Consider the following 17,170-nt stretch of genomic DNA (forward strand, 5'->3'; position numbering starts at 1 on the left):
TTCAGTTTTATTCAGTATGTCCTGTCTGAGGACCTGGTATTTAATAATGAGCCCTTACATTTGTGCAGGTCTTGACAAAGATGTTCTCACATGGGACACATAACATGACCTCATCAACTTAGTGACGGGGACAGGAGAGACAATAATATCCCCAAACATGGAAATTGTGGGTTATTTTAGCTGGTTTGCCAGGAATTATGTAATTAGCAAATAGCAAAAATAGAGCAGTATTTCTGAATCCTCACGCAATTTCCCCTTTTGATAGGCAATCATTTCTTTCCCCCCCCCCCCCCCCGTATGTGCAAAGCTCTGCTAAAAACACGAATCACGTGAAGAAATCTAAGTCCTCGTTCCTGCCATCAAGCAGCTTATAATGTAGTTGGGCAAAGACATGTGCTGATGGAATTAGTGATTCAATTAATGGCCCGTAATTAAAAAGTGCAGTGTGAGTAATATAGTGCCTGGCATATAGAAGACACTCAAATGCTGGATGGATGCATGAACGCATGGATGTGTGGGCGGATGGCTGGATGGCTAGATGGGCAGAAGACGGACTGGCAAATTTATTAGAATTACAGGACTAGAAAAGAGAAAAGTGCATGACAGATGGCTGAGTTTCAGTAAATGTCTCCTGACTTTTATTGGTCAGAGGATATTTCAAGAAGGAGAAGACAGACGAGCTAGGCCTTCCAGAACTCAGGAGTAGAACGTGAGTCTGCAGAGTGGAGGGGGGTGGGGGGGGGGGAGTGGGGGGACTCCAGGCCAGGGTCTCAGCATGAGTAAAAGCAGCGAGGCAGAAAGAGGAAGACAGGACTGGGAACTGTAAAGAAATGAGCTCTCTAAAGCCAAAGTTTTAGGGAGAAGCTTGTTTTGCAAGTAGCGTGGGACTATATCATAGAACATCTTGGATTTCAAGCGGAGGTATTTAAATGATCAAGAAGCACGGGCAGCTCTAGACATTTTCACGCAAAATAATGTTGTAAAGAAAATGTTTTAGGCAACAAATCTGGTAGAACTAGGACACTCTGTTCAATGTAAAGATATGAGACAGTTTAATACAGGATGGAGATTTTAAGTATTCGCTGGGATTTTCCAGTATTTTTTTAAAAAGGACTACACATGTAGATATGGCTGCTAGCGTTATGAAAATATCCCTGTGTGTAATGAAACTTCTGAGACAGTTATGTCAATTTCAGATTTAGATCAATAGGCATTCTTACCGAGAACCAAACGATTACAACATTCAAAGAAGCTGGCATAAAAGTCTGGAGGCCTCCAAATATTTCATGCATAAAGTTTAATCAATTTTTCATATGGTAGAGGAAAGGTAATAATTTTTGTCTTCTGAAATAGTCAGCCTCACTTGTAGAGATGTCAGAAAATTGGTATTTCTTGCATGTAAGTTCTTGTCGCGCCAGGAGAGTTTGTAATGGATGCATACTATTCAGTGAGCACGTATTGGGTTTGTTGCGTTTGGTCATTTGTTTTGTTTCATTTGGCTTTTAAGTCGTTGCTGGGAACAAAGCCGGGGTCCCCGGGGGGATGGGTCCGGGTCCTCTGCTGAGTGAAACCCTAGCAGAGCGTATATGGCGTCGGTTTATCCTAACTTCCGTGAAGCTGACCAGCCTCTTGCCTTCCATAGTGAGCCATCTCTATGGATTTGGACTGATGGACGCGGAAGCCATGGTGATGGAAGCCGAGAAGTGGACCACTGTTCCCCAGCAGCACGTGTGTGTGGAGAGCACGGACCGACAAATCAAGTAATGTTCGCGGCAAGCAGACAGCATGTCACTGCCCGAAAGAGATCGGGCCAGCTCAAGTGCGCAGGAAGCCCTTTGTTGTATATGAGAGCCAGACGCTTGTGTAGTTTTGGGGGGTTTCTTCCTAATGTAATGAGAAAAGTCTCATAGAACGTCTAGGATGCTAAGCTCTTAAATCCACTCAATAGAATCCAAGGAGCCTCATGGGCACCTCTCATCAGGGGATTTGGAGGGCCTTATAGATGGGCATTCTTAAGGTTGCTCCTCAGCCAGAATTTCCATTTAACGGTACAAGTATTCTCCGTAAGTCAATGTACTCCAAACAAACTAATCCTTCTATTCCAGAAGTGTCACTGCAGAACATATGATTACAAAGTATATTTTCAACCTATTATATAAAAATAACAACACGTTGAAAATAAAACAGAAAATAGGAAGTAGGGGGCATGTTTTTCCTGTGGCTCAGTGATAGTCTCAGAGAGTGACGTTCAAGCTTTGACCATGAAGGGAGAGGAAGAGTCAGCCATAAAAAAAAAAAAGTGCTTTAGGCAGAGTCTCTGAGGTGGGAAACGAATCACCCCACAACTGGAACGGATATTGGTGTTACGGGGGCCGAGGTTCAAGGGGGACGGTGACACGGGGGGAAGCCAGCGAAGAAGTCAGGAACGTGGACGCAGGACGAGGAGTGCGTCCGTGGGTTATAGAGCAAGGCAGTGGCAGACCAGAGATTTGAACCAAGGTCGTGGTAATCCCCACGCCTCCCCCGGACCACAGTACCTTATATCAGCGGTCCGGAAAGTATATCCCATAGATCAGCAACGTCACTGCCGCCTGAGAACCGCAGGTTCTTGGAAGCCCACCTCAGCCTTCCTGTTTCAGACATTCTAGCTCGGGGGCTCCGCCCCATGTGTTCTGTAACAAGGTGATCCCCTCCAGCAAGGAGAGCCACGCCCAGCACGAAGATAAAAGAACCTTAATTCCTCCTTTCCTCTCACTGACGCCTTTCCCACCGACTAACCAACCGGTGTTGATCCTGGGGTAATCGCACAGCGACCAGCTGCTTGCATCCCATCGTGTAACCCCGCCAAGCGTGCAAGGTTCACTCAGCCGGCTCGGTCGTCGGTCACGTCCTGTGCTCACGCTCCGTCCCTCTCTGTTGCAGGACAATTCGCCCCAACAGCGCCGTGCGCTCCATCTACAAAGCTTCGGGGTGTTCCGATAACCCCAACCACCACGTCAACTATTTGGAGCACGTGGTCGTGCGCATAACCATCACCCACCCGAGGAGGGGAGACCTGGCCATCTACCTGACCTCGCCCTCGGGAACCAGGTCCCAGCTTTTGGCCAACAGGTACCGTGATGGCTTCGGGTCACCAGCGGGTAAGAGGTGACACCAAGACTGAGCTGCCATGTAAGGTAGAAAGTGTCAGCTGCTCCTTACCACCATTAAAACTAAGGGGGCACCTACATGTCAGGACGGGACAGTCCTAGCTCTCCCTGCCCATACGTCAGTGAGGGAGCGTGAAACCGCCTGGGCTTGCAGGCGGGGACCGGTGTAACGTTGAATGCTTGAGTAACAGTGAAAGGGCGCCGCGGAAAAAGCGAAGGCCCCCTGTGGTTCTTCATCCTAACAAAGAAATGCAGGGCACCACCTCCTTGGGCCTTTGCGATTCTGTCCCCTGCCCTTGAACGTCTGCTGGCATTTGTTGCAGATTAACCGGATTCTCCTGCCCAGGCATTTTCCCAAGCGAAGGGACATTCTGTGTGTGTTTCAGAACAGGTGTTGGCAAAGGTTTTGTTTTTTTTTTTTTTTTCTGCAAAGAGCCCGTGAGCGTTTTGAGCCTTGCAGGCCGGGTTTCTGCTGCAACTGTCCAACTCGGCCTAAGAGTGCACAAGTCCCCTTAGGCGATGTGAGTGCGTGGGCATGGCTGTTTTCCAATAAAACTTTATTTACAGAAACAGGCAGCAGGCTGTATTTGGCTTGAAGACTGACTGTAATTTCCTGTTTTAAAGGTTGGCCCGTTAGTCTTTATTGCTCAGGAAGGTGCTCAGTTTTTCTTCCTAGCCTCTTGCCTTTTCCCTGCTCCCTCCAAACACTTATCCAGCAGGTCATTGTATTGCCAAGATCGGAGAGGCCAGAACGTTCTCGCACAAGTTTTCTTTTGCGTCATAGACGTCTGAGTCGTTGGGAGCATGGGCAGCAGGTGTTGGTCAACAAGAGGGACCAGAATGGGGACGTATCATGTTGTCTTAAACTCTTCGTTCCCTCTATGGCTCTAAAATATAAACCATACCCAGGAGCCTCAAAGCTTCTTTGATTTGATCTTTTTTTCCTCCAAGAAGATCACTTGATGGGAGCAAAAGTCTTATCGTGAATGGCATACATAGTCCAAATGAAAGTCAACCTTTTCTGTAGACACAGCCACCTGCCCACATGGCCACGTGACTATGGCCTGCAGACTGTGTTCGGCCTGACGACAGGCCAGCGGAGTTGAGAGGCCAGGGGCCAATGGAAGCCTGCACAACCAAAAGTGAGGCTAAGCGAGAGCCAGTTGGTTTTCAGAATCCCCACCTTCATCTCCTCTAGGACTGTGAGAAAAAGAGCATTCTGGATGATAGTGACTAGGAATACAGAACCTGAAATCTTTAGCCATCTTTTACTTCTGTACTTGGAAGACTTGCATTCTTCTTTACAACCTAACATCCTCCGGGATGCCTGGGTGGCTCAGTCGGTTGAGCATCTGACTCGGTTTTGGCTCAGGCGGCGATCTCACAGTTTGTCAGGTCAAGCCCCGTGTAAAAGCTCTGTGCCGACAACGCAGAGCCTGCTTGGGATATTCTCTCTCTCTCTCTTTCTCTCTCTCTCTCTTTCTCTCTCTCTCCCTCTGTCTCTGCTCCTCCCCTCCTTGCTCTCTCTTAAAATAAATAAATGCATTTTTTAAAAAGTTTAAAAAAACCTAACGTCCTCCGACAGGGCACGGGAAGATGTGGGCTTAGTGCTTTATGACGCGCGGCTTTGCCAGAATAAGTGGGCGCAGGTGTGAAGAAGGGAAGGCTGCGGTGGCATCAGATCGCTGGACGTGCTCCCCATGCCGTCCTCCCTCCGCAGACAGGGGTCTCAGCTGCTGCCTGCCAGGTAATTGCCACCACCTGCCAGATGCTTCTCTCCGGCGGGCCAAGCCTTCAGCTGCATAATCGCGTGATCAGGAGGTCACATCAGCCATCGCTACCGAAGTGAGGGAAGACCTTTCTCCCTCTTGTTCTCCGTTTCTTCTCCTTTGCCTTGATTCGTCTGCATTAAATTTGAAAGCGTATCCAGGTGAAACACTGAGGCGCAAAGGTTTGCTTCACGCATGTGTGGCTGTTGTCCCTCGAGCCTCCTCTGTCGTAGAGGAAAAGTCCCTTCCCTCTTGCCGTTGGCCTGGAAAACGCGGGCTCCTCGGGCTTTCTGGGCTTTTCCTGCACAGTTCCGTGTTTCTTGTTCCCCACCCCCCGCCCCTCCACGCCGAATGACTTCAGCAAGGCAACCTGCACGCAGAGGAGCCGTGGATTCCATGAGAGGATCTGCCGGATGGCTTTGACCCTGGCTCCGGTCTGGCACGCATTCCGCAGCCGCGGACGTCTGCTTCGCTCTTTGCGAAGTGCTGAACCCAGCAGTGCCGCTTGACTCGTGCCAGAGAAAAGACACGTGCATTTCAGATGCTCAGTGAGCAGCGGTCCTGCAGTTTACCTCAGTCTCCCCACGTCCAGACCCCGTAGAGAGAAAGTTGCTACCCAGCTCGGGTCTCCTCTGTCTGGAGCATTTTCTTAAAGCGCTGCTCTTCTGTATACGTTCCCTCTCAGCACTGAAAATTAAGTAGCCACCAAAAGGCGTAGGGACTGGAGTGGCAAAGGGCTGGGGACACCGAGAGATGTAAGGCTGTTATAAATTCATTTGTCCACAGATTCCCACCCCCCCCCCCCGCCCGCCCCGCAAAACATCACTCTGAGCGGCTGAGCCCTTAAATGCAAAACAGTCTCATCCAGTCACAAAAGCACGCATGGCCTCCAGGGCTAGGCTCCCCTGCCCTTGCTCTGCTTGGTGCTGGGAGCATCCCTCCTACTGAAGGTTAAGGAAAGACGGTTTCTTCTGGCATTTTCTTTTTTTCTTCCTGGCGTGTTCGGACGCTTTCCCTTTATGAGAGGAAATCTACTCAAAACCTTTTAGTCCCTGACCTGGTGGCAAGGAGCCCTTGTGTCCCCTCACGTTGGTCCTGTTTCCAGGCACATTCCCTCGATTGGGAGCTGAGGCCAAGAAGCACGAAAAGGGGTGGGGCCCCGGGGAGGGGAAGGCCTGCTTCCCCCCCTGGTGTCCTTCGGGTCGGCCTGCAAGGCAGGATTACTTCCTCCAGGAAAAAAGGAGAATAGGTCAAGTTCGGGAAGGAAACTGTGCGTCAGAGATTATAAGTGAGAGCAACAAACAGTTCCCCGGTTGGACGCTTGTCTTTCCTTCAAAGAAGTCAAGATTTCCAGAGGAGGACCACGGTGAGAGCAAAGACTACCGTTAAAAGATAAGCCCGACGGGCTTGCATCCTGAAGTTACCCTAGTGGGGGGGGGTCATTTGAGACAAAGAGGTAGAGCTGAGGCGGCCGCCGTCGTGTATCCCCACAGCACAGCAGTTGGCTGGGAGCTCATCTTCCGCGAGGTCGCTGAACACTTGGCCTGTGTGGGCCGTCTGGAACCCCTCAGTGCCTCCCTGCCCGGGGCTGACGGGCACTTGCTGGGGCTCCTGCGGAGAACAGCTGTGGGAGGAGGAACAGTTGACCCAAGCATCTGCAGGTGCTGCGGCAGCATTCAGAGCGGGTCCATCTTGAGCTGCCCCATCCGCCCAGCATGCGAGCTCCCCCGGGGCCAGCCAGGTTGATCATTTAGTGGGCGGGAGCACTGAGGACACACAGCAGTCCTCGAGTGGGCAACTGGTCCGTTCCTTCTAATCCCTTTGTTTTCCCCTGCCCTCCCACCTTCTGGGTCCTCCTCTTGGCCCGTATACCCTGCCTCAGAAAAAGCCCAACTTTTTAATCAGCACAAAGGATTTACTTGCATCGGGGCGGTGGGGTGGGGGTGGGGGGGAACCTAGGTGGGCTTGGGTCCCTTTAAAATGCTTTTCGACAAGAACAACTTTAGACTTGAAGACTTTTTTATGCTACCCACATACTCAGGGTCTGCCCGTGTACAAGTCTTCAAACAACAGCTCCGGCCGATCCTTCCTTCGGCTGCATTGGTTAGGATTATGAAAAGCTGTCTTTCCCCCCACCCCCCGCCTGAAACTCCCCTTCCCCCAAGTCAGTGAGTTTTAGATTTAGTTTAGTTCTATCGGCTCTCTGTTCCAAATTTTGGCTTCTGACTGAAAGCTGAAACTTTGCCTTTCTTTCTAAATTTGATTACAGATGAATATCTCTGCTTCTAATTATGGTCTTAAGTAGAGAGAAGGTACACTTTCTAGTCTGCAAAACCTATAGGCTTCTATAATTAACTGTGTTTAAATGTGGTGTTTATATTTGAGTCATTTTTGTTGCTGCCCAAATGTTGAATGACAGACTATTGACATTTGCAAAGTGTCGTGCTATATAAATGCATTTGTGGCTTGCAGTAAAAATTACCCTTCTGAGGGGAAGTTTGGCATTCCAGGAAGGCCTCACCGTAAGAACCCTCCTCCTTCATCCGGAAGAGGGCCTTTGGAGTTAGAGCTGGGATTGCCTTGATTTCACCAATGTCTAGGTTTGACTTTGGAAAGTGATTCTGAAAGTGATTCATCTAGAACCTAGACACCGTAGTACCCGCCTCCCAGGGTGGTCACAAGCTCTGAAGAAGCTCCCGGACAGCAAGTCCGTAGCGGGGCTCCTAGAATACACGGTGAGCACTCCCTAAGTGCTAACCCTTATTTACACAGTGCTTCTCAAAGCACCTGGTGAATGACTCCATCAAACACAGATGGCCGGGCCCCTTTCCCAGAGTCTGATTCTGTAGGTCTGGGTGAGGTCCGTGAATTTGCATTTCTAAGAAGCTCCCAGGTGATGCCCAAGCTGCCTGTCCACAGACCACATTTTAAATGGCAGCGATTTAAAAGATCACCCAGCTCTTCGTACACATTCTTGTTATTTTCGTGTCCTCAAAAGACTTGCAAGCCGAGCACTGCTGGGTGCTGTGCGAGTAATTTACAAAGGCGCCTGTAATCAAAAACAGATCCTTAGAGATAAAAGCCAGCCACTCTTAAATGGAATAAATCTGCAAGATTATATACGTACCTCATAGATCCACAAGAAGGAATGCATTTGGGGCTTGGCGAGTCAGTAATAGTAGGCAGGTTGAAAGTTTTGTTTCTGTTTTTGTTTTTTTAAACTCGTCTTTTTACATATTCCAAACCTCTAGAATTAGTACCTCTCTCCCACAACCTTTCGTAAAGAAGTAATTTAGACTACGGGAGACAGAAAAACCTGAATAGTGTGTTTGAAATACCCTGTTTCAGAAGCAAATTGTTTAAAACTTGCAAAAGCCAGCCATCTAAGGAAAATCGAAAACTCAATTACAATTAAGCCAAACGAGTGCTTCCAGCATTCCGTAAGTTGTACGTTAAATTGTGGTAAAGCACTAAAAAGAAAATAAAAAGTATCTCAAAAGACAGAGAAAGACCAAAGAGGAAACTTCCGAAAATCTCTATCTAGAGTCTAATTCTGTAGCGAACATAAAGACTGTTTGGGTAGTAGTAGGTGATTCAGAAATTAAGATCCGTTTACGCTTTTAGAAATAATTATATGATAACACATAGCTGTCAGTACTTATAAAATGTCTTGTTATTTAGCTGCTATAACATCGTTGAAGAATGTTGTAGCCTTGACACATTGGCTAGACTCTTTAAGTGGAGGGGGGGGGGGGGACAAAGCTTGCACTAATTATAGGAGTTATTTCCTGAGTTAATTCCTCAAAAGGATGTGCTACACTTCATGGCAATCTTTTCTACCGGGCTTCATCCAAAGTAATTTATTTGAAAACCACTCACAGGGATAGGGCTGTGGGGCACCATGTTAATAACTGGATGCATAATTTGTGCTACCACGGGCACATATCATTTCATCGAGCACATGATGATGAAGTCAGCTTGGACAGAGCAGTGTTTCGCCGCAAAAGGAAGATGCGACTCGGGCATGGAGTTCATTACTCCAGCTTTCCGCACACTGGCCCTGCTCTATTGGCATTTTATCCATGCTAATAACGTTGGCTAATAATGTGTCGGGTTTCTTCACTGTTGGCACAGCAGAGACGTGCTAACCGGGCATTGGACTTTTTAGTTGATGGTCGGAGACCACACACTTAGAATCTCTTTAGCTGGTGACCATATGACACTTGCTTGTCTGGAGCAAGTATGTTGTCTGCAACACAGATGGAATCTACTGCCAGTGTTACCTTTGGTTATCTACAGATGAGGCAGGGTTTTCAATGTTACAATGCTAAAAATAGGGAATCGCTTAAGCGCTGCATCGGAATGAAATAAAGAACAGGGTGAGATTAGAAACATGAATGCCCAGCTAGTTGAAACAACACCAGCAATCAGTGTCTATTTCTTTCCCCATCAACTCTTTTAACAAAAGGCAATGATCGTGTTTGGCTGCATTTTAATTCCTCTCCTCAACTTTTATGTCTACATGAAACTAATGAGCATTCAGCTCTGCATAGAGGGAAGAGACCAGGGTGGGAAACCGCTTAGCCAGATAGACAAAGCCCATTTGTATTCGGGCTTTGAATCACTTACTTGAATGCCGATTATGGATATTTCTCCTTGGCACCCCGTTTATATTTAATTCTGGTTCCAAAGGTGATTTAAAAGCGATTGGCCGCACTGGAATGATTTTCGAAGGTGGTCAGGAAAGGGTGGAAGGGAAGAAACCCAGGGTCCACTAATCCAGCAGTCAAATAATTGACCCGTGAGTAATTAGAAGTTGGCTGGGGTTATGGAAACAAGACTGCCCTCATGTGATGGAGGAGCCTCAAGTCTCCTTTGTAGTTTTTAGACACGAGGCAATGAGCCAAACGTCCTGTCTAAACTGTTCGGGAATTGCTTTTAAGTTCGGCACTCTTGGAAAGGTATTATGTGACAACTTGTTGCCTCAGTGCCCGCAGATGACACAATGGCTTCAACGAACTGGAGCCTTAAATCCGAACTCTCTGGGCTAAGAAGTGGTTCTAGATTGGTTTCTGCCTCCACCCAGTTCTGTGTCAACATACTCCCTTTAGTAACATCTGTCTGAGACGAAGGGCGATTTGAAATGGCTCTTCCTTCCCCACTTTCTCATTTTCATCCAGCATGCCCACCCTCTGGGTTTACGTGAAGGAGTCCATGCATGTAAGTGAGTTATATAATGAGCCAGCGATGGCTTCCTGGTCAAGTCCAATTTCAAGCCGTAGGCTTGTGAAACAAGCCCTGTGCATTAATTATAGGATCTCCATAAAATGCACCATCCCTGATTTATCGAAGATCTTTTACGCTGGGAAGACATTTGTGTAGGAGTCACTGTTGCCACCCATGAGGGAAAGCCACCACATCTAATATGGCTCTCGTTGAAATGCCACACTCCTCTGTTCAGAACTAACCCTTATAGAGAGCATACAGATATTCCAAGTAAAGAAAAAGGGCTTCTCCTTCATACAAGCTTTGAAAAATCACTCCCTACCGTTAGCCCCGTTGTGGAAATTAACAAAGCATTTGAACATCCAAAGATCTGAGATGTTTTCCAGTAAAGAGATCTGTTCGACTCTAACTCAGCCTTTCTCAAATTTTCCCAAACTTTCTGACCATGGGACACTTTGAGAATGCTGGTAAGTACTTTCCCTTTGTCTTCTTCCAAGGGCTAAGGAACACGTAGAGGTGATTTTCCTGTTTGTTGCGTTTCTCCAGGGAAAAATGCTGAACGTCACCCATTGACCTCATACGTTCCAGTTGTGCCCCTAACCCTGCGGCTTCAGAATCCAGCGAGCGTTTTAGAGGGCTCCTCAAACGTATTGATAGAACCCTTTTGTACATAATGAATCAGAATTCTAGTATATTAAATTGCAGAGAGATTACGCAGGTTATTTTTGGTTTTAGAAGGGCGCATTTTCTTCCAATGGCAAGATATACATAGAATGTCGAATTATAACCACCAGTTTCCTTGGTGAACATGAAATTAAGGCAAGGAGAGTTGATTGCATGTTCTGAATAGCCATCGGCATCCAGTTGGCTGTGAACTTTGCCTCCACTGAAGGACAGATATGTCCCAGTAATTAGACATGGTTACTCCTTTTTTTTTTTTTAATTTTTTTTGTTTTTAAGTTTATTTCTTTTTGAGACAGAGAGAGACAGAGCATGAATGGGGGAGGGTCAGAGAGAGAGGGAGACACAGAATTGGAAACAGGCTCCAGGCTCTGAGCCATCAGCCCAGAGCCCGACGAGGGGCTCGAACTCATGGACCGCGAGATCGTGACCCGAGCCGAAGTCGGACGCTTAACCGACTGAGCCACCCAGGCGCCCCTAGACATGGTTACTCCTAAGACAATCCTAGAGATATTCTTCCCTCTCTATCTGGGTTTCAAATTCTCTCTCTCGTTTTATTATTTTTTTCCACAAAAATAATAGATGCACGTTATTTTTTAAGTACTCTAAAAATCTGTCTCTTGGCACTTCTTTAATTTTTTGCCTTCTAGGATCTATCTCAATAGAAATCTTTTTTTTTTTTTTAAGTAGGCGCTACAACTCATGTGGGGCTTGAACTCATGACCCCGAGATCAAGAGTTGCATGCTCTACTCACTGAGCCAGCCAACCCCCCCACCCCATAGAAATCTTTTGGATATTTCTTTGGACGGTCAAAGCTATACAATGTGCCTATATAAATGATATGCCTCTTTCTTTATGTGCTAGTTTTATACATCATCTATCGACATCTTTTTATTTTTGATGAGAATTCTGTTTTCTTCTTTTATGTCCCTTCCTATTCTATATCCCTCGGGATTACATCACAGGAAACAAATAAGTCTAGCTATTGCAAGGAGGCAAAGATTTCACATAGGGAATTAGGAGCTTAGAAAATCGTTGGAAGAGCTGGAAGAACAGAATCTATGTTGTAGAGCCAGGCATGACTCCCTGAACTGGTTAAGATTAGCGGGCAGGGTCTTTTTATCGAGGCATGATTTACATAAAGTACAATTCACTTTTTAATATGTGTAATGTAATGCGTTTTGACACAACACGGTTCTGTCATCCCCAATACTTCTACCGTGCCCCTTCCTCCCTCCCGGCCCCTGGCAACCACTACTCTGTTTCTGTTTCTGTTGCCTTTTCTAGAATGTCATAAATTGAATCATACAGCACATAGTCTTTTGTGTCTGACTTCTTTCATTTAGCTTAAAGGCTTTTGAAATTAATTCATGCAGTTGCGTGTGTTGGCCATTCAGTAGTTTTTATTACTGGGTAGTATTTGGTTGTATGAACATACCAGAACGGGTTTCCCCATTCACTAGTTGATGGACATCTGAGTTGTTAACAGTTCTCAGTGATCATGAATAAAGCTGCTGTGAACATTCCTATGAGGTTCCTTGTGTGAACATTATGTCTTCATTGCTCAGGTAAATATCTAGGCAAGGGATTGTGGATGACACGGTAAGAACTACCAAACTGTACCATTTGGCATTCCCATCAGCAGTGTAAGAGAGTTTCCGTTTCTCCACGTCTTCAACACTTGGTTCTGTCAGTCTTTCGGGTAGAGCCATAGCCTGGTTTTCCCGATCCCGAAATGTTTACCCCTGCCCGATGTGCTGTTACAAGGCCACCCCTGCGCCCGTTTCCCTGTGGTAGAACAGTGACACGTGTTTGGGTCTACTAACGGTCAAGGTCCAGGAGGAAGACAGGCTCCAGTACTGAGCTGGATATGCTGATGGAGACAAAAGGGTTGTTGATCATGGTCTTGATTGGACCTTCACTGGATCCTAAACAACATACAAAACAATGTTTTATGGGTCTCTCTCAGGCTTTTTGATCATTCCATGGAAGGATTTAAAAACTGGGAGTTCATGACCATTCATTGCTGGGGAGAACGAGCCACTGGTGACTGGATCCTCGAAGTTTACGATACTCCCTCCCAGCTGAGGAACTTCAAGACCCCAGGTAGGAACTCCCTTTTCTACAATTTGGTTGACTGTGCAGAACAAAGTGACGGAATGTATTCTGGCCAAGAAGTGATTTACGTTTACGTATCGGCATCGTCCTTTCTCATATGATCCTGTGTTTTGAGTTATCTGCACGTATCCAGTTCTCAGCGTTACCATTTGAGAGGTAATAATTGAAGGGTTATTAGAACTGAAGAGTAAATGTTTAGATATAAGTACAGGATAAAACATGGCAGCTGCTGATTGATGTTTCAGAACATAGGACCCACATCTCTAACCACCTTCCCCCGTAAGCATGCCAGCCTTGTCCACCCGCAGTGAATTAAACTGCACTGTCGTAAGTTTCCTTAGTTAGCTTTTTCTCTGGGTTTATTCTCCTATTAATTTTCAGTGTTCACAAGACATCGAGCTTGACCTGTGCCAGCTAAAGTGGTTACCAGTAAAGAAAAATGAATGGCCCTTGGGAGCCTAAGAGCTAAGAAAAAGGAATAGTTTCCAGCTAAGTAAAACATGGAACTTACAATGTTAACAGAGGCATAGGGCCTCTCTCCTCCTCATGCTAATCTAGGAAGCTTTTGTTTGTAACATGAAGTAAGGGAAATTACAAAGGTAGCTTGGGGGAGGTGGGGATTGAACAGTTTTTCACAGGGGCCTGTGTGGCCCGTGATGGAGCCCTACATGGCTCAGTAGCAGGTGATCTGTTTGACAGACACCCCAGCCTCCCACCCAGCTGTGGACACATCTTCAACCATCTAATAAACTCGTGTTTCTCAGTACTCTCTCCGTACAGTCCCTCCGTAGAAGATCCAGGCCTGAGGGCATTTTAGGACTGACCTCCAATTCTAGCCCTCCCCTGATGGCAGAATAAATTAACCAGACGTTCTGTAATTAACTGTAAGGGTGTGTGCTATTTAGACACTGTGGGCTGCGTAGGGCAGAGAAGGCACACAGCAGGATGCAGGAATGAAGCAGGGAAATTTACTCATTCTGATAGATCGGATTTGGCCGCGCATTTGGTGATCTCTTTCCCCTAATTCTGTGATGTGGTCTCTCTGCGTTGCCACAGCGGACCCACATTCAGGGAAGCTAAAACAAGAAGGGTGGCAGGGTCGCAGTGAATCAGGATAGAAGATTTGTTAAACAGTGTCCAGATTCAGCTCGTCTCCAGCATGCACCGGGAATATAATGGTGGCCACACCTTTATCGAGAAATCAAATGTCTGTCCACAAGGCAGGATAGAACACGTGAAAATAACTAGACCCTAGTTTCTAGACACTTTCAATGGCTCATAATCTACTTAGTTCCCAGGAACTTCCTCCCCACCCCCCCCCCCATCTCCTGTTCCAGGCCATGGTCATTGCTCATTTAATAGAGATACCCTGGGTCGTGGCACCCGGGGGCAATGGCAGCATGGTGACGTGGGTGCGGTGCCCGACCCCAGTTGATTTATCAGCAGGTGCCACGTCAGGGCTCTTACATCTCAAGAGGTCCCAGGGAAATAATCACTGTCCAAATGTGGTAGTTGTGAACAAAACTGGGGGTGGGGTGCAGCCGAAGGGACAGACATAAGGGGTACACGTTATCTGCTTAGAATATAAGACAGCGATAAAACTACCTAAAACGGACTCTGCTCTTTACTATCACCGTGCACCAGCATTTCTAAAGAATGTCAGTGATGAAATGCTACCCCCCCCCCCACAGGAGCAGACTACCCCTGGGGGCTCACTAATGGTCGACTAGGTATTTATGTGCAAGGGTCAGGGGCCGTGAATATAAATCTCTGCTCTCCAGGAGTTCACTGCCTCTCCAGATTTTATTATGATCGTCTGTGTTAAAAGCTCTCAGCAGTAACCCAGATAATCTAGAGTTGTGTCTTCCACAGCGTGGCTTCCCCTTATGCCATTTAAATGTTCACATGTAATCCTCGTCACGTCTAGTCATTTTACAGATGTTCTTTTATGCCGGAAGAGAGATGCCCTAATGTTCCTACTGGCCTGGGGTGTGGAGGCCTGCGTAGGTACCCACAGTTGTTGGATATCCTTCCTTCCACCAACCTTTGAGTTTAGGATTAATTACAAAGTTGAAAAGGGACTTCTGCTTTTCTGTGTGTGTCCGTGTGTCGATGGTTTCATCATTGGTTTCAATGGTTTCATCATTGTTTCAATGGCGTATAGTCCTATGGAAGGTTTCTCTCTCTAATTAATGAGGTATTTCTGCAGTAAGCTAATAGAACTTCAGTTGGAGATGTAGAATTGTCTAGCCTAGTTAGGGTAGAATCGTTCCCAAATGTAGAGGTTCCTGATTCCAAACGGAGTTTACATTTCTTTATTGTTTCTTCCCATTTGTGTATTATTAAAATACATATTAAGGGTTTTTAATTGATACAGTTGACACACAATGTTACATTAGTTTCAGGTGCACAACGTGGTGATTCAACAAGTCCGTATGCTGTGTTGTGCTCACCGCAAGTGTGACCGGCGTCTTGTCACCACGCAACGCTATTAGCTTGCTGTTGACTAGATTCCCTGTGCCTTTTATCCCTGTGACTTATTCATCCCATAACCGCAAGCCTGTACCTCCCAGCTCCCTTCACTGATTTTTCTTGTCCTTCCCTCCCTTTCCCCTTTGGCAACAAGTTTGTTCTCTGTCTGTATCAGTGAAATCATATGGTGTTTGCCTTTCTCTGTTTTACTTATCTCACTAAGCATAATCCCTTCTAGGTCCATCCATGCTGTCACAGAGGACAAGATCTCATTCATCTTTATGGCTGGGTGATACTCCATGTGTGTGTGTATGTTTCACACACACACACATACACACACACATACACACACCATATCTTTTTTATCCATTCATCTCTCAGCGGACACATGGGTTCCTTCTACATCTTGGCTATTGTAAATAATGCCTTGATCAACATAGGGATGCATATATCTTTTTGAATTAGCGTTTTTGTTTTTGTTTTGTTTTGGGGTAGATACCCGGTAGTGCAATTTCTGGATCGTACAGTAGTTCTATTTTTAGCTTTTAACGTTTTGAGGAACCTCTGCACTGTTTTCCACAGTGACTGCACCAGTTTGCATTTCCACCGACAGCGTAAGAGGGTTCCCCTTTTTCCACATCTTTGCCAACACCTGTTGTTTTCTGTGTTGTTAGTTTTAGCCGTTCTGACAGGTGTGAGGTGATATTTCATTGCGCCTTTGATTTGCATTTCCCTGATGATGAGTGGTGCTGAGCATCTTTTCACATGTCCGTTGGCCATCTCTACATCTTTGGGAAAACATCTATCCATGTTCTGTGCCCATTTTTTCATCAGATTGTTTTTTTTTTTTCCTGTCGAGTTGTATAAGTTCTTGATACATTTTGGATATTAACCCCTTATCCAATATATCACTTGCAAATATCTTCTCCCATTCACTAGGCTGCCTTTTTGTTTTATTGATGGTTTCCTTTACTGCGCAGATGCTTTTCATTTTGGTGTAGCCCCAGTGTATTTTTGTTGTTGTTTCTTTTTCCTGAAGAGCGATATTTAAGAAATTACTGCCTCTGTTTTCTTTTAGGAGTCTTAGGGTTTTAGGTCTCACATTTAGGTCTTTAATCCAGTCTGAGTTGATTTTAACCCATTCTGAGTTGAGTTCCTCTTTTTGTGTGGTAGAAGAAAGTGGTCCGGTTTCATTCCTTTGCATGTAGCTGTCCAGTTTTCCCAGCACCATTTATTGAAGAGACTGTCTTTTCCCTATTGTATAGTCTTGTCTCCTTCGTTGCAGATGAACTGACCATATAAGTGTGGGTGTATTTCTGGGTTCTCTCTTCTGTTCCATTGATCTATGAGTACATTTTCGTGCCATACTACTTTACCATGGCTTGGTAGTGTATCTTGAAATCTGGGATTGTGATACCTCTAGCTTTGTTCTTCATTCTCAAGATTGCTTTGGCGATTCAGGGTCTTCTGTAGTTTCATGCAAATTTTAGCATTATTTGTTTTAGTTGTGTGCCAAATGCTCTTGATATTTTGATAGGGACTGTAATGACTCTGTAGATTGCTTTAGTAGTATGGACATTTTAATAATGTTAATTCTTCTAATCCATTTTGTTCGGTCCTCTTCAATTTCTTTCATCAGTGTTTTATAGTTTTTAGACCCCAAGTCTTTCACCTCCTTGGTTAAGTTTATTCCTAGGTATTTTATTCTTTTTGGTGTAATTGTAAATGGGGCTGTTTTCTTAATTTCCCTTTCT

The 17,170-nt window shown here is 45.9% G+C and overlaps 1 protein-coding gene across 4 annotated transcripts in view; it reads left to right on the forward strand.

Moving 5' to 3' along the window:
* PCSK5 (proprotein convertase subtilisin/kexin type 5) overlaps positions 1-17,170 on the forward strand; it is a 450,831-nt gene that overhangs the window by 257,049 nt on the left and 176,612 nt on the right. For all 4 annotated transcript variants that reach the window (XM_078436932.2, XM_078436933.2, XM_078436934.2 and 1 more), the window contains exons 11-13: positions 1,643-1,760; positions 2,923-3,111; positions 12,796-12,932. In XM_078436932.2, the coding sequence (XP_078293058.2) occupies positions 1,643-1,760; positions 2,923-3,111; positions 12,796-12,932 (444 nt within the window). The remainder of the gene's footprint in view (positions 1-1,642; positions 1,761-2,922; positions 3,112-12,795; positions 12,933-17,170) is intronic.

Source organism: Panthera onca, chromosome D4 (genome assembly GCF_046562875.1).
Source record: "Panthera onca isolate mPanOnc1 chromosome D4, mPanOnc1 haplotype 2, whole genome shotgun sequence".
NCBI classification, from domain to species: domain Eukaryota; kingdom Metazoa; phylum Chordata; class Mammalia; order Carnivora; family Felidae; genus Panthera; species Panthera onca.